At 31.2% G+C, this 24,983-nt stretch overlaps 2 protein-coding genes across 4 annotated transcripts; both read left to right on the plus strand.

Annotated features, from left to right (window-relative positions):
- The first annotated feature begins 418 nt into the window (after nt 1-418).
- On the plus strand, nt 419-3,978 carry LOC134716593 (uncharacterized). The gene is made up of 5 exons (XM_063579605.1): nt 419-439; nt 733-753; nt 1,892-1,943; nt 2,717-2,863; nt 3,512-3,978. Exons 1-5 carry the CDS (start codon nt 419-421, stop codon nt 3,664-3,666), a joined length of 396 nt encoding a protein of 131 aa, XP_063435675.1. The 3' UTR covers nt 3,667-3,978.
- Nucleotides 3,979-6,976: 2,998 nt separating this feature from the next.
- Nucleotides 6,977-19,659, plus strand: LOC134715262 (protein jagged-1b-like). Of its 3 annotated transcripts, none has more exons than XM_063577326.1 (9): nt 6,977-7,098; nt 10,206-10,263; nt 10,797-10,928; nt 11,741-11,866; nt 13,618-13,761; nt 14,721-14,846; nt 16,783-16,938; nt 17,741-18,020; nt 19,334-19,659. In XM_063577326.1, the coding sequence occupies exons 2-8, from the start codon at nt 10,206-10,208 to the stop codon at nt 17,881-17,883; spliced, it is 885 nt and encodes a 294-aa protein (XP_063433396.1). In that variant the 5' UTR covers nt 6,977-7,098; the 3' UTR covers nt 17,884-18,020; nt 19,334-19,659. The 3 variants fall into 3 exon arrangements, with proteins under 3 accessions (XP_063433396.1, XP_063433398.1, XP_063433397.1); XM_063577328.1 differs by lacking the exon at nt 6,977-7,098 and adding an exon at nt 7,249-7,293; XM_063577327.1 differs by lacking the exon at nt 6,977-7,098 and adding an exon at nt 9,947-10,059.
- The last annotated feature ends 5,324 nt before the right edge of the window (nt 19,660-24,983 follow it).

The raw sequence follows: 24,983 nt of genomic DNA on the forward strand, positions 1-24,983 counted from the left end.
CACTGTCTAAATTTCACGACTTGGGATGACAGTTTTAGTACAAACAATTATTTGATTTGCCGTAAATTTGAATCTTATGAGATTATGGGGAAATTTCCCCAATTTGTAGTCAACAATATATAATATGAACATGATGAGATTATGGGGAAATTACCCCAAGTTGCAGTCAACAATATTTAATATGAACATGATGAGATTATGGGGAAATTTCCCAAATTGATAGTCAACAATATTTCTATGATTTGAACATAATGAGATTTATTTGGGGAAATTTCCCCATTTGATGGTCAGCAATATTAAAGCTTGTATTTTCTTATTAATTATATTATCGTGGGGATTTCTGCATTCTGATGTTTTTGGTTGTAAATGTGAATGTGGGGATATTTCCCCATTCTAATGTTATTGGTTTTATATGTGTATGTGGGGATTTTCTCCACTGGTACGTTTTTCAATTCAAGAAGACTATTTTTCTTCATTTAGTAGGAAGATTTACTCAAATTTGATAACATCAAGTAAGCGCATTTCCATTATCTTATAGATTTGTTGACAAAAAGTGTTAATTTCAATTCACATCGTCAACCGAATTTGAAACCACCAAAAAAAGAGAATAAAATAGAAATTCTCTTATTCAAATAGAATGCGTTTATAGTAAATATATTTTTGTAAATATTAACAGATATATATTCTCATAGTTATATAAAATTTTCAGCGTATTTAATTTGTTATCAATAGAAAACGGATGAGAAAATACAGGTAAGTGGAACATTAGAATAACATAGACTAGATTATGCCAAGCTTTGGTCAACAGCTTGCTTCATTTGAATTTTGCATGTCTGTTTAACTTCTAACTATATTAAAAGATGAACTAAAATACCCTTGATCAACGATTTTTTTAAAAGAAGTCAGTGATAATTCGTTGATTTGTAAAATAGAGAAATGCAGGCTTTTTTTTTTATAAAATATATTTTATATAAAACATTGATATTATTTCTTTTAATACATCAGAAATTACTAATCAAAATAATTAGACAAGAAATTTTCATAACGATTGTGTTTGCTTTAAGGTGGATTTGCATAGCGAGTAACGCATGCAAAGCAAAAGATGCTTGCTTCTGCGAGGCAGTCGTTCCATCTCATTGTCGAATGTATACGTATCCATCTTTTTGTTTGGTGAAACCTTGACTTGTCTCTCATACAAATTGAATAATAATGTATATTTAACTTCGCTAATGTATGATTGTCTTAATAATCTTTAAATAAACAAACAAGAACTTTGCAATGGGAAATCGCATTGATCAGTTTAGTTTATAAATCATAAAAATTTCTAAATCATGTTTGTCAAACCTCCGATTATGATATACAAGACAAGGTATGATTATTTAAACTCGTCTCCCTCAGCATAGAATTTTGCGAAAGCGGAGTTATATATAAAAGCCATTAATCAAAAACAAATCACGGTAAAAATATTTAATTTTGCTCAATACGTTTTTGAACATGAAATAAAATTTATTTTCCTAGATAATTAAAACAACACTCGTTTTGGTTTGCAAGACACTTATATGTAGGTATCATGCTGTTAATGCGTCAGTTTTAAAGTCTGAAGTTTAGTCCAAACTTGTAAGTGAGGTACTTATTTTCTTATACTCAATTATTATTATATGCTTTAAAAATCGAATCATTCTAATTTGTATCTTAATTACGAACCAATTTAATATTGAAAATTGTAACTTTTCATTTATGGTTTCAATTAAGAAATGACTTGTATACTGTCAAAAATACAATAGAAAACCTTCGTTATCTTCGGATTTTCCACTGGTTATTTCTTATTGACAGTAGAAGCATCGACTTTACCTCCATTTTTTTCATAATTCATCTGTTTGTCTGATTTCAGATGTTGCTATTCATTCATGCAACGTTATTGTATCATCTCACATTAGCAGAAGGTGGGTTTATTTTAATTGCTTATGCCTGTATTAAATTCTCTAATTCTTACTTAGACTTGAAACATTGTTTTTTGGCTTGAGGTTAAGAAAAAAAAATGGACTTTAATTTATTTTTTTAAATTGTGAATGCGACTTTGGCTCTTTAAAATATAGCAGAAAACCAATCATGGATGCATTTGTCTCTTTTATTGTCCGTTATAATACTGATTTAACTCTTACAAAATATATACTCAATTGTATAGAGATATATCAAATCAGCAAAAACCTATTTCAATTTGACTTAAAATCATGAAATCTCTAGTTGCAAATCCATAGCTTTTGCTTACAAAATTAGAAATTGTTGAAACATAAATTTCTATTTTATCTGCGATCACTGACGTTTGTTTGGTAGGGTTCGTTTTACGAAGGTTTTTTTTTGTTTTTTTTTTTTGTTTTTTTGTATTATTGTTTGTCTTTTCTTCGTTTCATTTTTCTGACATTGATTAGTCAGTTTATTTGTACAGCTGACAGCGTTTGTATATTTCTTTGTCAGCCGTTTACTGTAATTTGCACTCACATGGTAAGCTGTCGATTTCTAAGAGTTCCTTTTTTTAAAAACCTATGTCGACGTCTAGATGTCTTGCTCCTATAATTATTTGTATCTAATGGTTTTAGATTAAATTACTATTACTGTTTATTATTATTGATAAAATTATTCCAAATTTGGGTATTTCCTGAAAGTGTTTTGCACTCAAGTTTTAAAAAAAAGATTAAATTGGCCTTTTTTCTTGTAGATTCTTACAATCCGGTTACTGTTGATTGTGACTGTAATGTAAGTGGAACTTGCAGATCATTTGGTGAAAGATGGGAGATTGGTTGTATTACGTATAAATGTCAGCGTGATCAAGGCAACACTTGGAAGGCCGCGTTTGTAAAACTAGGTACAAGACATATCAGGAATTGTCTACGCGAAACATGAATTATGTTGCTACGAAAAACAGCATTCATCTTTGCTTGAATTCCTTATCATATTTTTTTTTGTCCATGGATTTATGAGTTTTGAACAGCGGTATACTACTGTTGCCTTTATTTGTACAATCGTTGAACAAATACCAACTCCCTTGCAAAACATAATAACACTTTGTAACAAGTTTTTGTGAAACAACTTGTTAAAAATTATAAATCATCTCAATTTTACAATTTTGTGTATACCTCCCTTCCACGTTAGCATTGCGCAACCGTTGATTTCAATAGTTTCCAAATGGAAACTGGCTAGACAATACTGCAACAGTGAATAATAAAGATTCATTTCAGACATCCTCAGCAATGTTCTTTTTGTTTTATACGTTTTTAACATCATACTACCATCTCCAAAAAAAAATTAGTTAGTCTTTTACTATTTAAATCCTGGCCTTGGAGTCGTAAAACTTTCGAGTCAGTTTTTTGTACTCATACTCGAAAACCAACCAATCAAAAGGCTGGATTTCATGTTTTGAACACGATTTTTGTGCTCCCAGCACTCAGAAAAAATTTATGACTTCAACCCCAGAATTACATTTTGATATGTAAACATTTAATTTCTCTTTCAGAATGTAAAGATGCATATGGTCATTGTAGACATAATAATGAGTATATGAGTGTGTTAAACCATGGGGAATTGTTTCATCACTGTCTCTGTAAAGTGACCAGCTTTGGAATCAGCATAAACTGCGCTCAACAAACCGGAAATGTCAACGTGTCTTAGAAAAATACATTTAGTCAAGGAAAGGAAATGTTGAACACTACAAAACATGAAACAAAATATAAATATACTAGTATGCACTTTGCAATAATCATTTGGTATACAATTTAAAATATAATCTTTTGAATCAATGTGTTCACATCTGTTGTTTGTAATAATACCAATTTTGTATAAAAAAAAACAACAACAAACGACAGGTCAGTTTGTATCTACTGTTCGAGTATCATTTTCGTTATCACTGAAGCAAATATTACAGTACAATACCATTGTTTAACATTCATGATCATTCTATGTTACAATCAATGGAAATGGAAGAATTGCGTTAAATATATTGTATTAAATGTCATTATGGTATAGACCGTTTTTGAATTCTTAAAATTCTACAGAAGTTCTGGACAATTTTAAATCTCGGTCTTTTTCTGCAATTAATTCTAATATACTTTTGATTTCTTAAACTTGTATGCAAACATTTCGGAATGCGATGAGATTGTTGTAAAAGTGAGAGGGTTTAGCGCTAAAAAACAAGTTCAATACACTATTTTCTACATTTGAATAGGCCTGTAGAAATAGTTATCAAAGGTACCAAGATTATAATTTAGTACGCCAGACGAGCGTTTCGTCTACATGAGACTCATCATTGACGCTCAATTCCAAATATTTATTAAGCCAAACAAGTAAAAGTTTGAAGAGCATTGAGGATCCAAAATTCCAAAAAGTTGTGTCAAGTACGGCTAAGGTAATCTTTGCCTGGGATAAGAGAATCCTTATTTTTTATTTAAATTCAATGTTTTGTAAACAGTAAATCTGTAAAAATGACCACATTATCGATATTCATCTCAACACCGAAATGTTGACTACTGGGCTGGTGATACCCTTTGGGACGAAACGTCCACCAACAGTGGCATCGACCCAGTGGTGTAAATAGTTATCACGGAGGTACCAGGATTATTATCTAGTACGCCAGACGCGCGTTTCGTCTACATAAGACTCATCAGTGATGCTCATATCAAAATATTTATTAAGCCAAACAAGTAAAAAGTTGAAAAGCATTGAGGATCCAAAATTCAAAAAAGTTGTGCCAGTCAGGAATATGACAGTTGTTGTCCATTCGTTTGATGTGTTTTGTCATTGCTTTTGCCATGTGATTAGGGACTTTCCGATTTAATTTTCCTCAGAGTTCTGTCATTTTTTTAATGACTGTTGCTGTCTTATTTTACCGTTTGTTACATTATATTTATCTTCTGACATAATTTGCTTTAAAAAGACCAAGACGCTGTATATAATAGCGTTTGTCATTGTCACTTTGTTGACTTACATGCTACTGATTCAATCGAGGTTGTTAATGTTGTCTTTTTAAAATTTCTTTGCAAGACGGTTTTATGGTTTATATCTATGTCATCGGTCTGCTAAGTACCAAAAGTAATCTATTCCCGAATATATAAAAAAGATGTAGTTTGATTTCCAATAAGACAAACTTTCAATAAGAGATAAAATGACACAGAAATTAAACACTGTAAGCCTTCAACAATGAGCCAATCCAATACCGCATAGTCAGCTATAAAAAGCCCCAAATGACAAATGTAAAACAATTCAAACGAGAAAACTAACGGCAAAATTTGTGTCTGAAATTACAACGAAAAACAAAAATTTTATACATTAACAAACGAGATGTTGCAATTGGTACCTGTCAAACAATTGTAAAAACCGGTGTCAAAAGCGGGTAATATGAAAATGGTATACTAACCATCACGTCAAGCTTGATTGTCATATGTTGCTCTAAAGACGGTATTTGAATGTTATTTTATTTGAATGAGTTCTACCTAAGGCATAGGTAACCTTAGCTGAATTTGGCAAAACTTTTAGGAATTTTGGCTCTCAATGCTCTTCAACTTCGTACTTTATTTGGACTTTTTAACTTTTTTGGATTCCAGCGTCACTGATGAGTCTTCTGTAGACGAAACGCGCGTCTGGCGTATATACAAAAATTTAGTCCTGGTATCTATGATGAGTTTATCTACTGTACAATCCCTTTCTATATTGAATAATCTGTCTTCCCATGTCAAATCCTTGTGTTAAAGTTAAACTCATCATGTTATTCAGGAGGATCACGTAAAATCATGGAGACATTTAGACACGTATTATATATAATAATATAGAACAAAGCTATTTACAAAATTGAGAATAGAAATGGAGAATATGTCAAAGGGACAATAACCCGACTAAAGAGCAGAAAACAGCCACAGACCACCAATGGGTTTTTAATAAAGCGAGCAAATTCCTCACCCGGAGGCGTATTGCAGCTGGCTGTACTAGTTCGGTGATAATAGACATCATACTTAGTTCCGAAATATATAAATGAATTAAAATCTATAAAACAAAAGATATACATGCTCAAATGTCTATTTATAAGAAAAAAGATAAGGCTGTTCTTGTCAATGATCTTTTGTTCAGATCAGATTGTCATTTTGTTATTATTTTAGTTACAGATGAATTATTCGTATTCAAGAAATGCTTCAAGTATAACAACTATCACTACATAAAATTGAGAATAGAAATGTGGAATGTGGAATGTGTCAAAGAGACAACAACCCGATCATATAACAGACAACAACAGAAGGTCGCCTATAGGTCGTCAATGCATCGAGAAACTCGCACCCGGAGGCGTCCTTCAGCTGGCCCCTTAACAAATATATACACTAGTTCAGTGATAATGGACGCCATACTAAACTCTAACTTATACATAAGAAACTAAACCTAAAAACTGTTTATATCCATGGGCGGTGTGTCGTTTTAAAAGAATGAAAAGCCATTGCTAGGACAAAAGCTATAAAAGACAACATCATTTCTGAATGTGTATCCTCAAATACATAACATCATAAATAAAGGCAACCGTATATCAGAACCTACATACTTTGTATGACCTGGAAAACTTGTTTGTTTACTAGTATATTATTTTGCAGATGTTTGAAGATCATGTCACTCAGCATGATGATTATTATATATAAAGGGAATATTACACTTATCCACCGTACGACCCATGCTTTGTCCAAAATGTCAAATAGTTAAATATCCTTTTGATGGGCAGTTTCAAGATATTAAACTATGATAATACATCTAAATTACCGTTATTTCCGTTATATATATCCCTGGTATTATTAAATAATTGTGATAATACTTATAAAAAATATAATAAAACTTGATTATTTCATGTAATTATAATAACAATAATGGCGACTGTTAATGTAGTTATGTATGAAATTATACATAATGACAAAATTTAGAGAAATATTTGATATTTATAATTCGAGATTAAAAGATATTACAGCTATCAAGTATAAAGTTACAACGATACCATAAACATTTATAACCTGATTTCACCTCAGTGAGCTTGCACATCATTGCTTTCACTAAAAAAAGAGCATAAAAACAGATAAGGTAAGACCAACATTATAAATAATAAAAACTTTGTTAATAAAAGGATTGATTAAAATGTACGTTTACTAATATACGATCACCTTTGGATTTGAAGATAATTCATATTTATGAATTAATATAACTTACTTATTTTTCAGATTTCTGAAATTGCATGTGGCTGCTTACTTTTGCTGACTGTACTAACTGTAACACAAAGTAACTATAAAAAAAATTCAAATGACGTCATTTTTTTTCCTCATTTTTTACAGTTTCAAATATGACGTCACTTGGCGTTGAGGTTTAAACTTATTCGGATGTGTCTACTTTTGTGTTTCAAATATCTGGTTATTTAATGTATTTCAGTTGTTTCCTGTAATTAGTTAATACTTCAGTTTTATCAGGTACATCTTTTGTATAGTCACTTTTTAAAATTTACGGTTTGTAAAAATATAAATTATTCTAAATAATAGGGATGTTCTAGTAACTAACAGAAAACCCTTGCCGTTTTTGCCACAACTTTTTTGATCTGTTAATCCTCGATGCTGTTCAACTTTGTACTTGTTTCGGCTTTCAAACTTTTGTATCTGGGTGTCACTAGTCGGTCTTGTGTGGAAAAAATGCACTTCTGACGTATTAAAATTTTGAACTTGTTGCCTTTTGTTGGCTGTTGTTTGTGTGATTCTTTGTCAATTGTGTACTCCAATTTATTTATCTTGTAGTCCTGTGGTGTTGTGTTGTCATTTTGATGTTATATTTCACATGGCCATAAAAGTGCGAGGTTTGGCATGCCACAGAACCAGGTTCAACCCACCATTTTCCCCTTAAAATGCCCTGTAACAAGTCAGGAATATGGCCATTGTTATCAGGGATGGGGTAATTGAAAATGTAATGGTAATTAAGTGCAATGCATTACAATTTTCCATGTAATTGAATGTAATGTGTAATTGAGCATTTTTTTAATTACATGTAATGGTAATTTAATTAATTACATTGAAAATAGCATGTAATGCTCAATTACTTTTGAATTACATTTCAATTACATATACTTTTATGGTGCTAAAGATAAGGATTTGTGTTTAATAATATAAATTGTAAAATAATACTTGTTTTTAAAATATTGATATCGCATACTTTTTTAGGAAGTCTATGAATTATACTGAAGTTACAATGTATATTAATATTTATTTCAACTACAGATGTTTTTTTAAAATAATTATTATTGAATTTTTCTTAAATTTAAAAAAATGTGAGAATCATATATTATAGTGTTAAGTTTTTAAGAAAGATCCTTTCACTAAATAGATTGATAAGCAATTAGACAGTTCATTTAGAATTTAAAATCACTGCACACAATCATTTTGTCAAATTAGTATACACAAAAGGATTAAAGAAATAAAAATTAACAGCTGTAAAAACAAACAGCTATTAATTCAAATGACTTCATTTCTGAGATGTCAAAATACCCCTTGATGTATTGGCAAGTTAATAGAAACCAATTCCCCCTCCTTTCAATCTGATGATCTTCTGATCATAGAACTTCCATGTTCTGATCAAGCAATATCTGCCCCATTAGCTCCTGTGGAAAAGCTATTTAGAATTGATGTCAAAGTGGTCAGACCAGAGAGATTTAGACATATGACAAAACATAAAAATAGCTAATGATTATCAAATGCAACACTTAAACTATGCTAACATGATTATTTTACACATGCATTATTTATACATGTATAATATTGTTAAAAATACCATGACGAAATGTAATGTGTAATTTAATTAATTACTTTAGTAAAGTAATTGTAATTTAACTAATTACATTTCAAAAACAGTGTAATGTGTAATTGATGTAATTGATCATTTTTGCAATGTAATGTGTAATTTAATTAATTACATTCCAATGTAATTGACCCCAAGTCTGATTGTTATGCTATAGTTCGTTTCTGTGTGTATTACATTTTAACGTTGTGTCGTTTGTTTTCTCTTATTTTTTAGTGTAAATTCACATTGCGATAAGACGTGTCACGGTACTTGTCTATCCCAAATTCATGTATTTGTTTTTGATGTTATATTTGTTATTCTCGTGGGATTTTGTTGTATAATCGTTCCGTTTATATGTGTGTGTGTGTGTGTTACGTTTTAGTGTTATGTCGGTGTTCTCCTCTTATATTTAATGTGTTTCCCTCGGTTTTAGTTTGTTTCCCCGATTTTGTTTTTTGTCCATGGAGTTTTGAACAGCGGTATACTACTGTTGCTTTTATTTATGTCACAATAAAAATTACAGACGGAAAACAAATATTTTATACATCAACAAACGAGATGTTGGTACCCTGTCGAAAAATTGTAAAACCGGAGTCAAAAGTGGGTAATATGAAAATGGTCTATTAACCAACTCGTCAAGCTTGATTATCATATGTTGCAACTAAGAATGTGACATAACGCTTCTAAAAAGTTGTATGTACTTAAATATATCGTTTCACCAGTTTTGATATTGACAATAACATTTCATTCTGAAGGTGTTTGCCCTTTCGTGAATCACTGTTTGTATATCGCCGTTTTTCACAAGTTTGAATGACGCGTGTGTTAGGGACTACCGTACGATCCATGCCATGTCCAAAATGTCAAGTAGTTAAATATCCTTTTGGTGGGCAGTTTCAAGATATTAAACTATGATAATACATCTAAATTACCGTCATTTCCGTAAAATATATCCCTGGTATTATCAAATAATTGTGATACTACTTATAAAAAATATAGAACTTGATTTTTTATAATAACAGTAATGGCGACTGTTAAGATAGTTATATAAAAAATATACACAATGACTTAATTTATAGAAATATTTGATATTTATAATTCGAGATTAAATATATTACAGCTATCAAGTATAAAGTTACAACGATATCATAAACACAAATAACCTGATTTCACCTCAGTGAGCTTGCACATCATTGCTTTCACTAAAAATAGAGCATAAATACAGATACGGTAAGACCAACATTATAATATAATAAAAACCTTGTTAATAAAAGGATTGATTGAAATGTACGTTTACTGATATAAGATCACCTTTGGATTTAAAGACAATTCATATATTCATATTTATGAATTAATATAACTTAATTATTTTTCAGATGTTTGAAATTGCATGTGGTTGCTTACTTTTGCTGACTGTACTATCTGTAACACAAGGTAACTATAAAACTGCAATAGTCTTGACGGCAATATGTGTGTTTATTAGCTAAATTAAGAACTCTTTGTAATAAAAAAAAGGCTTTACTTGATCAGTAAATAGTTCATTTCTTTTTAATTTGAACCTTTTCCTAATATGCATGGTAAGTAATATGTTTATACAAATGTGTAAATGTAAAGTTAGATAGAGTCTTATGGCATACTGTCAATGAATGATTTTGATATTTGTAGAATGTTGTGTTTATGTTTGTTTTATGTGTACCCAACTTTTGATTTTTAGACCCAGGGAGAAATCTGGAGCTTCACCTTTTCTTTATATTTGAAAACTGAGTGTTGACCCCAGACAATTTTTGGTAATTTGTGATCAATGGGTTCTATTACTTCTTATATATCCCACATGTCCTTTTGCCAAAAAAAAAAGGAAATTGTGATTTCTTAGGTTTCATTTGTGGTTGCTATCTGATTTGACGTGTACCTTTTTTTTCTAAAACTGATGAACAGTTTGAATGAAGACCCCATATTTCCATCTGCAGGTTACACGAACAATTGCAGATCAGGTTGTTATGATAACGGACGGTGTCATGGATATGGGGAGACTTGGGAATCCAACTGTATCACCAAGAGATGTGTAGGTGCTGGTGATGTAATACAGACACAGGGCGTTAGTAAGTAATAGTCTATTTAACATTTAAAACAAAAGCAGAGTGAAATTGCACACCAAAGAAAAATGTTTTAATGAAAACAAACTTTCATCGAAAACTGTTTTTTCTGATATTTTTCAACTATGTTATATTGAAACACTGCACCTATACTGGTGATTTGTTTGATATTGTTCCGAGTACAACATTCTCATGTACATATCAAATAATGAATGAAGAATATTAATCACAAAGATATGCAATTCGTCAAAAGCAAATATCAGTGTAATATTACATTTGTATAACAAACGTACATACTATGGTAAATTTATGTGAATTTCTTATTGGTTAGATTTTTTATTTTCTGTAAAAAGATATAGGACGATGCGGTATGAGTGTCAATGAGAAATTTCTATCAAAGTAACAATTATTTTATAAAAAGAAACCATTATAGGTGAAAGCACGTGTAGTGCTTGAAAATTTATTAAATGCAGGCGAAATACATTCTAATTAGCAATTAGGGGACGAATGAATTACTAGTAGATATCATGCCATTTTAACTTCTACGACAATTGTATATGACAATTTAACCAAACACATACTATCTGGTCATATCGTTTCAGATCAACACATATAATTGCGAGCTCACTTTTTGTTACAAATGTATGTTTCACAGAAAATATTACTCTGCCCAGTACACGCACAAATTCCAAGTTTGCCACTTATGAATGACTCCATGCACACATACGTGTGGTTTATTATCATTCGTGCTACTGTTTCAAAAACTTTAGTATTTGCTGTAATTGGTACAAATTAAGACTGTATTGCTTATCTTGTAGAATGTAAAGATGGCTATGGGAAGTGTGTTAACCATGGAGATAAAATGATCGTCAATATGGGTGGTTATGGAGAGTCATGTACATGTCGTGTTGGTCAGAGTTCATGGGATTATGTACTATGTGAAGGTAAGAATTGGTAAACCTAAAGGTAAATATTGGGGCAAGCATTATACAATTGCTTCTTGTTAACTTGTGTATATACGATAGTTTGTAACAAACGAATAATTGTACATTTAGTATGTTTCATATCTGAAAGCTTATATTACGACACATAGTATCTGAGTTTCTTGTCATTTTCCGAAATTTATTAAAATTGGACATAATTTAATTGTTAGTCAAAAAAATACATCTTTTACACTTTGAAAGCAATATGTCTTGTATATTTAAAACAAAATTGCAAGAAGTCTCCGCAACTACTTAATGTTATGACTTTGTGTTAAGCTACTTCTTAAATCCATCCATCCTTCTGTTTTTGTTTTTTTGTTTTTTGTTCTTTTGTGATTTTAGATTGATTTTAAAAATCAATATCAAATATTTCGTGCTGAAAATGAGATAAATTAGATTATCATATACTTAGACTAAATAACATATAAATTTTACCGTATGATAATAGCATTAAATTGACGTAAATTCCATATTTTTCGAATTGGTGCTTAGCGGGCTGATATGAAAAGTTTATCACATGCTTCGATTGTTATCACATGCCTTTCCGTAATGTTATCACATGGCATTCCGGTGATACTCGGCAAATTCCGGAAAATACACTTCAATGCTACGTTTTCAGTGAAAAACATTACAAAGTAGTGTACAAAACAATTATTTATTTGGAAAGTACATCGTGTAAAATAACAAAAATAATTGAAATAATTAAAAAAATCAAACAAATTATAAAATAAATGCATTTTTTTATTTTTTTCTGAAACATAATTTGGAAAGTTTCTTTAAAAAAATTGACTTTTCCAAACAATGTTCACAATTATGTATATTGTTGAATTTTATTTTTTTTTTGTCGATTCGTTTATATTAAACTGTTGTTTTTTTTCTCTCTGTTGAGGCATATGATAGAAAAATTTCATATTGAATGTATCAAATTTTGGGTCCGACGTCCGTGAACGTTTTAAGTCTTTAAACTTCGGGAACCACGGAAAAGGATCAATTCATTAATCTGTTATTTTTCTTTACTGTTGAAGCATATGATAAAAAGATCATAACATGTCATTTTTCATATCGCATGTATTATCAGCCCTCGATCAATATCAGCCCTCGAGCCATGCGGCTCTTGGGCTGATATTAAACCTAGGGCTGATAATACATGCGATATGAAAAATGACATGTAATAATCTGATATTATAGATAATTATGTATAATATACACTGTTGTAAAAACACAAAAAGTACATTTCGACATTCTGACTTTGCATATAAAGTGAACACGTTGCATAGTTATAAGTCATTGTAAGAAAAATCTATTTATTTGTTATTTGAATAACGTTAAAGATACAAAAATTATTGACAAAACATCTTTTGTCAATTATTGGGTCATATTTTGAGTTTTCTGTTACTTCTCTGTATGAAACTCAAATGAATGAAAACGCCCAACGTATAAATAAATTATCACACGGACAATTAATTTGGTTTTGGCATTTATTGTGTCTTTTGTTCATACATGGTAACCATTTGAACTCTATTAATTGGAAAGCATGCTACGTGTAACCGACTCATGGATCGTTACATCGCAGTTTGTCAGTAATTCCAAATGTATACTCATCAAGGGCTGCAAATAAGTTAAGTTATTATCTGTTTGTTTCATGTTTCATCCTTCTGTCTATACATTGAAGACAATTTTATGTATAGAACTTTTAACTTATCTGATTAAAGAATCAAATGAGCAAAATAAAAAAAGATGTGACTGCGAGCCTGATGGAGTATGTAGAACATTTGGTGAAAGATGGGAGAAAAACTGCTTTACCTATGAATGTCAAAGAGATGGAAATTCCTGGATAGCAAATGTTGTCGCTGCAGGTATTGTCACATTGACCAATCATTAACATAATGGAGGGTAATGCTGAAATGACTGATCATACTATCATAAATATCGTCTTTACAACAATTGTGTTCGCCACTATTAATGAAATCGAATGTAATATATTTTTGCATTAAAGTGGTTGGGTTGCTTTCATAATGGCGCATACCTGCATGTCAAATCTTATTTATCTTTTGTGATTAGTTTTTTTCCAGCCAAATGGAATGACAATAAAAATGTATTATATTTTTAAAAAAATTGTGCAACCTCTATGCAAAGTATTTAATTATCAAAATGACACAAAGCATCGGACAATACATTTTTTTCTAGTAAAGAAAAATGTGGTTACTAACTTAAACTTTCAAGTATAGTTACCTATTAGAAATAATGATAGACATATGTTTTCTTTAAATTGGTAAACGTGTTTGTACAAAGGCTTGGGGGCAAATAGGAGTAAATATTTTCTATATAGATAACGACTGCCTGTTAAAATTGCGACACACATGGAGACAAGATTGGAATAATTCTGTTTTTAGTAATGAGCAAAACCAATACCGTATGGTATTAGATGACCATTAAATTCTAACCTGTGCCTCGAGAATAACGAAGAAAAAAGACACGTCTGGTAACAAAATATACGTTTCCGTTTACTATAATGTAAATATATAAATCTTAATGAATTATTGATGATAAAGTTTTTTTGTGACTCTGACTCTAGAAGTAAATTACAAATCGAACATTATAGAAAAAGATTCTCAAGGAAGACAAACAAAAAATCTAGTGATATCTGGTTTCATGAGTTGTTTCATTACAGTTTGTATCAATGAATTGTTTTCTCTCAATCAAATTGCTGACCAGTATACTCCTGTTGCATTTATTTGTAATAAATTTGATGATTATTACGCTATACATTGTAAAAAAATAATAATTTAAGAATGTACTAATAACCTTGTTACAGCTTGTAAGGACGCATATGGTCAATGTAGACATAATGGTGAACGAATGCCATACTATCATCTGGACCAATTGTATAAAAATTGTTTGTGTACAGTCACGGGGATAACCACCAGGTATCAATGCACAGGTATGTAGTAATTGCTTGTAATCACAATCATGATACTTGTTAAAGTAATATAACAAAAAACAGTTTTGTAGTACTGTTATCATATGAAAAAAAAAATTCATGTTTGCCTTTTCAATTTAATAGCTGCATAGTGTGCTAGTGACCTACTAAAGTGCACGTGTATACTTTGTCATTTAATTCCGTTTTGGATGAGAACAACGTATTAGGCCATAGCACACTGTGTAATACATTTATCTGTTCAACTATCTCAACGTGTGTTTCTTCGACTAGTGGCCTATTAAAGTTATATAGTCTTCATTATTAAGAACGTACCTCTATTGGCCCATACAAATAACAATTTGGTAGCTTCAGAAGTGTCAAAGAAATTATTTCAATCGCTCATCAATTTTTCGTCTGTTGAAACCTTTCAGATTTTTTCTTAACACAATGAATGGCACGCAACACCAATACTATCTATGTATTAGATAATCTAATTCTTCAAACCCTGTACGACATAAACTCGGTTTCCCGTGGTCGCTGTTTACTGATAAAGTACATAGAAAAATTAAGGAGGTAAACAAATGACTTAATTAACAAGAAATCACAAAAAGAGGAATATGAATGTCACAATTGTCGAAATAAGGTTTTATTCTTTTCTTCATAGTTTATTAGAACACTTTGACCATGGCGTAGTTGGGTTTTGATATTCTCTCTTTTTCCATTACTGTTTTTTGTTACAATTAAAACACAATTTAATTAATCGGTACCAATGTTGCTGTATCTATTGCATATTTTGACAATGAATGTCTTTACAGTAGAAATCGAGGCCAAAGGTTAAAAAATTAAAAACTGAAGAGATCATAATCCAAAAAGGAAAAGATTATTTTATTTTATTGAAATGGGCAGGATATCTTTTACTTTAACCATAATTCAATTGGACCCTCATCGTTTCGTGTCAACCTTCCTATTGATAACACATGTTCTGATCAATATAGAGCATTACGTAAAATTAAGAATTGTTTCAATTTCCATAAAAGCCCAAAGTTTTGGCTAGCCACAAAACAAGGTTCAACCCACCATTTGATCTTAAAATTTCCTGTGTCAGGTAAAAAAAAAAAAAGGAATTTTTATCTTATAGGTCGTTTCTGTGTGTACTGCATTGCCGTTTTTTTTTTTATCTTTAGCGTTTCTGTTTTTTCGTTGTCTTCCTCTTATAGTTGATGTGTTTCCCTCGCTTTTAGTTTGTAACCCTGATTCGTTTTCTCTTAATCGATTTATGACTTTCGTAAAGCATTTTGTAAAGCGGTATGCTACTGCTGCCTGTATTCGATTTTAACAAACAAATTAAAGATTTGTTTCATTTGAAAACGAATCGAACCGTAGACACGTTTAAAAGGTACAAATGTCTTACAGCTGAAACAAATGAGTTTAAAACTTACAAAGTGTTAAGAGATTAAAAAAGTACTGAAAAAATAGTTGACTTTTTAAAAGAATTGAAAGAACTGCCAGCTTAAAACGACCAACAGCGTCGATCAAAACAGCAAGGAGTAAGTTCAGTAAAACCCCTTTTCCGCCCAAAAATATAGCAGTATTACAAAATTGTGAAAATGTAATCTTAAGGCTATCTATTGGAACGTAAAATGCTTCTGCTACATACATATGGGCTATTTATGACCATAAAATATATAAATATCGGGTATCAGCATCATAAAGTCATGCTAAATTACTGAAATATTCACAATTTAAGCATTTTAGTTAAATTTTAGACGGTTTCCGTTTTTTAATATGATTAGTATATAATAAATTCAGGAATAAAAATCTAAGACAACTTGAGTAAATGAATTTAAAAGCATTTTACATGCCTTTTTTTCTTTGTAAACTTACACTTATTTTATGTTTTGTTGTAATAATATGAAGAAGTTGAAAGAGTATGTCAATTTTTCCATTTCACTTTAAGGTAATTCCAACGTTGTACCAGTGCCAACACAATGTAAGGGTTGCAAGGTGAACGGTGTTTGTCACAACCAAGGTTCAAGATGGGAAGATGACTGCAATACGTACGAATGTCAACGAATTGGCAATTATTGGACGATGGCAAAGGCAGTTAGCAGAAGTGAGCAAATTTAAATGTTCTTTATCTTTGAAATATTATGTAAATTAAAGAGATCCGGTCAACTCCTTATAAGAACAGTAACAAAATGATTCCAAATGATGCAAAGTAAAATGCATATAGGTACATTGTACCTGTATTACCTTCAGCAATGAGCAAAACCATACTTTTTATCAGCTATAAAAAATCAAATAATTCAAAAGAAAACCGAACTGACAGCACAATGAACACAACAAAAATATAACACCCACTAAACTACAGACTTCTGACGGGCAAATATATAGAATGTGTCAGGGGGAAAATTAATGTTTGTGAGCGCTCATCTTATATACCTGTGATACGATGGTCGTTCATTTTCTGTTCTGGCTCGAAAACATATTGTTTGCCACATTTACACTGTAGTCCTGTATTTAACATTGCAAAATATTGTGTATTCATTACCAGTGGCAAAACAGCAATTTCACAAACAACTGAACGGCATTTCTTTTTAAATTTGATTAATTTCTTGATTGTTGTGTTCAGTCATTAATATTTCATGCATGTTCTGGACAAAGATATACTAATATGAATACGAAAGGTAGATACTGCAAAAAGAAACAACAGATAGATAACAAGTACACAAAATACACCATAGAAAACAAAACAATATCAAAACGAACCCCTCCAAAAACTAAGGGTGATCTCAGGTGCCCTGGTAAGCAAATTCGCCCTGTATGTTATGTTCATGATTTAGAAAATGCAATTTCTTTTTTAAGATTCTGAACTGAAATCATTTATATCTAAAAGGTAATCTTCACTATTTCAGAATGTAAGGATGCATATGGTAACTGCAGAAACCATAATGAGTACATGACTGCATCGTACAATGGGCAGATATTTGACAATTGTCTTTGTCAGGTCAATGGGCTTGAAGCAAGATATCAATGTAATTACTCTGTCGGAAAATAAATAGTTTGAAAGCAGAGTAACAGTTGCATATTAATAACGGATGCTCTTTTAAAACATACATTTTATTACAATGAAAATCAAATTGTTATTTCCCACTTCCTTTGATGTCATATCTTTACAACACACATAACACATACATATACAGTCCGCCAAAAGTTAAGCACCACCTATTTTTATTGCATAGATTTTTTTTTTAAATTTAAAAAATCAATTATTCCACGGAAAAAAGAAAACAATCATATGGCAATTTTGCTAATGTATACCATAAACAAACCAGAAATGTAATTTTAGTCACTTATAAAGGTTCTATGCATGTAGGTTTTCCGTTCATAGAAATAGTGTAAATTACACAATTCAGAAACAGAATTTAAGTTTCACTTTGACTTTATTTTCTTACAACAATTGATCACCCAATATTATTAAAATTTCCTACACATAAGCCTTAGTATGTTCGGCAAATGTAATGTCAATATTTGAGTCAATAGCATGTGTAATAACCTCACTTCCGGTACAGTTACAAAAATCGCCGTATTTTTCTCGGTGAAAGCCTTCAAGCTTTAGTTTAAGAAAATATGTTGCTTTAAACAACAAATACCACTTTTAAATCGACAAAATATTGTGAAGGTAGATCACTGTGATTGAGATTTCCGCCAACGGCATCTCAGACATGTTTGATAGGGTTTATGTATGGGGACATGGAAGGCTAAAAAACAGTATACATGGCTTGTTGCTCTTTTGACTCGGTTAAAATCCTTGCCCTATGTGTTCTAGCGTTGTCGTCCTTGAACAAGGGTCTTGGCAATGTAGACGCAAGTGGGGGAATATTGAAATGAGAGACTACAATATTTTAAGGCACCAAATCTCTGTATGTCTGTCCATTTTATGTTACCCTGCAGAATATGCATACCCAGCTTATATGGGTATAAGAAGCAACCCCGTACTGGAACACCACCAGCACTGAATGCAGTCCTTGTGCAAACATTGTTTTTGGTCATAGGTCGTTTTGTTTCCCCGCGAAATTCGCATTATGGCGTCTACTGGCAGTAAAAGAAACTGACTACCATCTGAACAATGAGTGTTTTCTCTGCTTCTTATGTTCAAGCATAGATAGTCATTATCCCATTAAAACCTGACGGTAGAGTGCCTACCTGTAAGTACAGGTCTCTAAACACCAAGACTTGCTCTTCGGTTGCCTCTGAGAAGTCGCCTGACCAATGTACGAACACTAACACTACCACCTGGAGAAACAGTGTATTTTGTAAATGCGCAGATGACCTATGATAAGAGGTTGCTTGACTGCTTTATCGGAGTTCAATCTTTTTGGTCGTAATGGATTTTCTTAGGGTATGTTGAAGGTAATTCATAACACCAAACATTAATATTTTTTTCGCAGTAGTAATAAAAATATTGCCAGTTATATTTCGGTGGTGCTTAACTTTTGGCGGACTGTATATAATGCCAATGTTTCGGACTATGTACAATTTTAGTTATTCATGAACTTACCAAATTTATTTTGCAATGACAATAGCAGTGTCTAATACAATGTTCACGCACATTTAGTTACAATAAATTTGTAATTCCATTTTTATAAAGTCATGCCCAAATTTTAATAAATTATTTAACATTCACTACAACATGCTCATACATAGCTTGTTAATTATAATTTCAAGTAATTAAACTGATGTAGAAAACTTTTTTTCTTTATTGAGTGATCTACCAATGTACGATACTACCCTCCTGGACTATACAGCTGTAACAAATAAATATCTTGTTTTTGTTTGTTGGTTGCAGTCAAATTGTTTGCCATATATCCCTATTGCTAATTAAAAATAAGGAGACATGGTATCATCAGATTGTCAATTAGACAACTATCCACCAAAGTTCAAATAGAGTGGATATAAGTAATTATAGGCAACCGTAAGGAATTTAATAATGAGAAAAAAAAAACATATCGTATGGTCGGTTATTTATGGTTCCGACAAGAAATGTATAACAATTCAATTTTAAAACTAGCGGTCTAATCTTAAAACAAAATAATTTACGAAAAACCCGTCGTTTTTGAACTCACGAGCAGAATCACATTTTGGTCAAAAGAAATAGTTTCAAAATATTAAACACACTACTTTTTTAGTTTTTTTCATATTACATGTACATGTGACAATCTAAATTCCTGAGATAGTTACTTTTTGAAGAATTTTTTTCCCGCTGTGTTTTATATGTCAACTTTATTCTTGAAAGGAGTTATCGTTTACTACAACATTGTAATCCAGTTTTTCCGATTTTTTTCCGAATTTTTCCGATTGTTTTTGGATTTTTTTTTATATATGGTTATATATGGTCTGATGTACAGTAGTTGTCGTTTGTTTATGTAATATATACGTGTTTCTCGTTTCTCGTTTTGTTTATATATATTAGACCGTTGGTTTTCCCGTTTGAATGGTTTTACACTAGTAATTTTGGGGCCCTTTATAGCTTGTTGTTCGGTGTGAGCCAAGCCTCCGTGTTGAAGGCCGTACTTTAACCTATAATGGTTTAATTTTTAAATTGTTATTTGGATGGAGAGTTGTCTCATTGGCACTCACACCACATCTTCCTATATCTAATTATCATATTTCTTTTTGTATATGCAAGTCTATAATTAAAAAGAAAACCGTTACGACGTATATTTTACATAATGTCAAGCTGTTAAAAAAAGAATGATTTATGTAGGACGGCATGAAACATTCTGCCTCATGCAAATACAAAAGTCAATAAGTCGAAAATTCTTTGAATATACAATGATTGTATTGCACATGGTTCGACTTTCGAATTGGTTAATTTAGTATTCAACTGATGCATGTATCAACTTAGGAAAAAAACAAAGTAGGCACAACTGTGTATTTTTGTCTGATTTCTTTAATACTATCTTAAAAAACTGTTGCTGAATATTGTACACTTCTTTCTTTTCCTACTGGGAATTGTCGAAAAAGCTTTGTCGTGAAAAAGAGTTCATAGGAAGAAACAAGCACTAAATTTCAAAACTTACTACAGTAAAGGCATTTTCTCTAAAAAATCTCTTTTAATCTGACCTTCTCGACAATTAAACGATTTCTGTAGTTTTATTATCTTAAAAGGTTTTTGAATAAATCAGATGAATTTCGTGTTACCCTTTCTCCATAGAAAGAGATTAGCCCAATGTGATTAATACCCCTGACTGATGTAAAGAGAATAAGTTGATTAATGGAATACATTCGAATGGAGACGGTTATGTATTGTAATAGATTGAATTGTTTTCTTTGACACATTTAGCTTAAACTCATATTATTTATCTTATGTGCATGTGGAAATGCAATCAATTACAATGGTCAGAACTGATGTGAAAAGATTAACGTTTAGCTTCCAAAATGCCGAAAAATAATTAAAATAAAATAATCATTGAACCCTTACCTACAGTATACACATTTACCCCCTCCCCCCCCCCCCACACACACACACTATTTATGTATGTGCCTGTCCCAAGTCAGTGGTTGTAATTCAGTAGTTGTTGTTTGTTTATGTGTTACATATTTGTTTTTCGATCATTTTTTTTTTACATAAACGAAGCCGTTAGTTTTCTCGTTTGAATTGTTTTACATTGTCTTATCGGGGCCTTTTATAGCTGACAATGCGGTTTGAGCTTTGCTCATTGTTGAAGGCCGTACGGTGACCTATATTTGTTAATGTCTGTGTCATTTTGGTCTTTTGTGGATAGTTGTCTCATTTGCAATCAAACCACATCTTCATTTTTACATGTCCACATCTTTCTAAGAAATACCCATTATCCTCACGTAGGTCACATAAATGTACGACTACCAAATTTATATATGACACAAAAATAATTCATTGCTGTAACCTTATTCTAATATACATTTGATATGGTATTTCCGTGAATGACAAATGGTCATATTTGATTTAATCTGAAGTTTATGGGGTTTTGGCATGTCCTGATTGACGTTATAGTTCCATTGTAAAGTTTTGTGTTTTCTTTATGCATAATAAATTTAAGGATTGGGTTTAACTGCGTTAATAAAAATTGAACCATAATAAATTAACTGCAAGCTCTTGCATACTGAATGGGTTTGGAAATGTATATCCCATATGCAGTTGAAGTTGGTACATTGCTGCTTAGGTGAGAGAAATTGATCATTTTAAATTAAAATGTTATCGTTTATCATAGATTCTGTTACTAAGATAACCACTTACGTCAAATTCGAAGTAAAAGTAAAAACACAAAAAAACTAAACTCCGAGGAAAATTCGAAAAGGGAATATCAAAAGTCCAAACACATCAAACGATTGGATAACAAAAAGTAAAAACACAAAAATACAGAACTCCGAGGAAAATTCAAAAAGGAAAATCCAAAATCAAAAGGCAAAATCAAAAGTCCAAACACATCAAACGAATGGATAACAACTGTCATATTCCTGACTTGGTACAGGCATTTTCTAATGTAAAAAATGGTGGATTGAACCTGGTTTTATAGCTAGCTAAACCTCTCACTTGTATGACAGTCGCATCAAATTCCATTACATTGTCAACGATGTATGAACAAAACAAACATACTCAAAGAGTTAAAATGTCAAAAATAGGGGTACAGCAGTCAATATTGTGTTATCATCTTAATATCACTATAAAAACAACAAATGTAACGAAGAATCACAAAAAGGCATACATCAAATTTAACATACTCATTTTGCTTTTCTTGTACCACTTAATTTATGTAACAACGGTGAATGAACAAAACAAACATACTCAAAGAGTAAAAATGTCAAAAGTCTGAAAATGAGACAGAGGAAGCAGTGTCTGTGGCTTTTTTAGTTTCTAGTTCTGCATGTTCTGGAGGATATATAAATGAAACCCAATCAGAAAAGTTTGGATTGATTATTATTGCTTATGGAAAGAAAATCATCAATACACATGGATGTGAAATTAAATGATCTGGATACTTTGATCTGCTTGTTTTGACAAGTGTTTGAAGGAACTACAACTTACATGAAAATAAGAAGGTCGGCAAGGATAAGAGCACAATTCGTCTGAAATGCTATTTTTACATCGCTGAAGAGACTAATACATGTGAACGAAAATCAGACCTGCTGTACACTGTTATAGGCCTGATATCTCTGAAATTTTATCAGCACGTTAGCTAACTAAGAGTTTTCTTTTCTTTCTTGGATTCGCTATACACTTTTTAACCCTTCATCATGCTTTGTCAATAAACATTGTAAACGTAGGCTTTTCTAAACATATTGTATTATACGCCACAGACAAAGTTTTTCCGGATCTATAAAAGACACAAAATCACTTTTTTTTTACAATATCTCTCAAACGAGGTGCTTCGGGGGTCTCTTATATACTCTTGCAAATGAATTTGTTTCACATAGCTTTAAAATTTTGAGCAATACGAACCCCACCAAAGACAGATGGTTAACTCAGGTTAATTCAGGTGCTCCGGAGTAGTTAGCAGTTTATGCTCAACATATGATAACATATTGCACCCGTCGTGTTACTCATGTGAAAATAAGTGTGACTCATTTCATTACAACGTTTTAAAAAATCGAGGTTTTTTTTTATCTTCTTCCGAGTTGTAGCGTGTAAATGATTTTGTCTGTATAATTGTTTAAGTCAAAATTCGGACCACGTATAAAAGGGATTTACAACGCTTCCTTGGACCTTTGTTTTAATGAAAGCTCAGTATTCCATTCCAAATGCTTCTTGATTATTTTCATTAGTATACAAATATCAAATACAGACTTGACGTTCACTTGACCACACAAGTTAAAAGATTTAAAAACGATTTCCATAAAAGTTTGGAATTTCATTTTATCAAATAGTAAAAGTAAAAGTACAGTTTTGATTCTTTTGAATCGGTGCACTTTGTATGAAGGTGCTTTGACCATGAATAATTGGATAATGAAATTAAGATTTAAATGTCGAGTGATAAAGATTTTTGGTGTTTTTATACATAACAAAATCATCCTGTACGTATTTGAATAAAAAATAAAGCACGTATGATTTAATTGCTGTTCAATACAAAGTCACAATATTATATATAAGTCACAAAATGTAAGCAATTTTATTAATGTACGATATCTGTCAATGAGACAGCTATCAAACGAACAAAAACAACAATAAATCATCAATATAGAAACGTAAGCTAAAGAATATTCGAACACATTTAATCAAAAGCCTGTTGTCTCTTTTGTGTGTTGCCGTTTCTAACGAAGGTTCCTATTTTGTTTCATCACAATTAGTTGGTATACGCTCAACATTTTTGTTTAATGTTTTGTTTTATAAAACCTTTTGATCACCTTTGCTTTTATTTACAATTAGATTCAGTCAGTTAAGTTATATTTCTTAAAATTTACCGTTGATTTGCTGTTGTATTGACTCAGTTTAATCACCGAACCTTTAATAGATAACTTGACTATACTGTCAACAGATGGCAATTATACGCAAAACTGGCATCCAACATATTTTCCCTTGAAACATCCTCCAAAAAAATCGAGTAAATCACACAAAGATTTACATTTGCGATCATTTACGTTTGAAATTCACGCAATCGTAATTGATTTTTAATTTGGGAAACTTAGTATCAATTAAGAACGGAACCGTCTAAATAAACACGACATTTAAAAATGAAACAGACGATAAATCAACACTTAACAGAAACATATGACACGATTTGTTCTCATCAAATGCAAACAAGAAGAAACATACAATTATTGTAGAGCTATGGTCAGATAATTACAAATGTATCAGGAAATCTTAGATGTCAATTTTGAATGAAATCAAACTGTTTAGCACGTACGTTGCATCATTCATCAACATTCTTTTCAATTAATTCAGTTTGATAAGATGGAGCTTGATATTGTTTTTTCAACTTTACGAAATAAAAACAAAAACTGCACCACTATGTTATCTAGAACTTCTCATCTCAGCTAATATATTTCTAGGTTTTTTTAATTGTCAACTCTAATAAACTATTTTCGACGCTTAATTTTCATACGATTGTAATACCAAACTTTTAAAGATGACTCTGCGGTGTGGATTTTGCTCATTGCCGAAAGTAGCACGGTTATTTA

Source organism: Mytilus trossulus, chromosome 4 (genome assembly GCF_036588685.1).
Source record: "Mytilus trossulus isolate FHL-02 chromosome 4, PNRI_Mtr1.1.1.hap1, whole genome shotgun sequence".
Taxonomy (NCBI): domain Eukaryota; kingdom Metazoa; phylum Mollusca; class Bivalvia; order Mytilida; family Mytilidae; genus Mytilus; species Mytilus trossulus.

Coding starts and splice junctions, on each gene's coding strand:
- LOC134716593 (XM_063579605.1), top strand. CDS start 419: ATGTGGGGATTTTCTCCACTG. Junction 440..732: donor TGTGGGGATTTTCTCCACTG/GTACGTTTTTCA, acceptor TGTTATCAATAG/AAAACGGATGAGAAAATACA. Junction 1,944..2,716: donor TCATCTCACATTAGCAGAAG/GTGGGTTTATTT, acceptor TTTTTCTTGTAG/ATTCTTACAATCCGGTTACT.
- LOC134715262 (XM_063577326.1), top strand. CDS start 10,206: ATGTTTGAAATTGCATGTGGTTGCTTACTTTTGCTGACTGTACTATCT. Junction 10,264..10,796: donor TGTACTATCTGTAACACAAG/GTAACTATAAAA, acceptor TTCCATCTGCAG/GTTACACGAACAATTGCAGA. Junction 13,762..14,720: donor AGCAAATGTTGTCGCTGCAG/GTATTGTCACAT, acceptor ACCTTGTTACAG/CTTGTAAGGACGCATATGGT.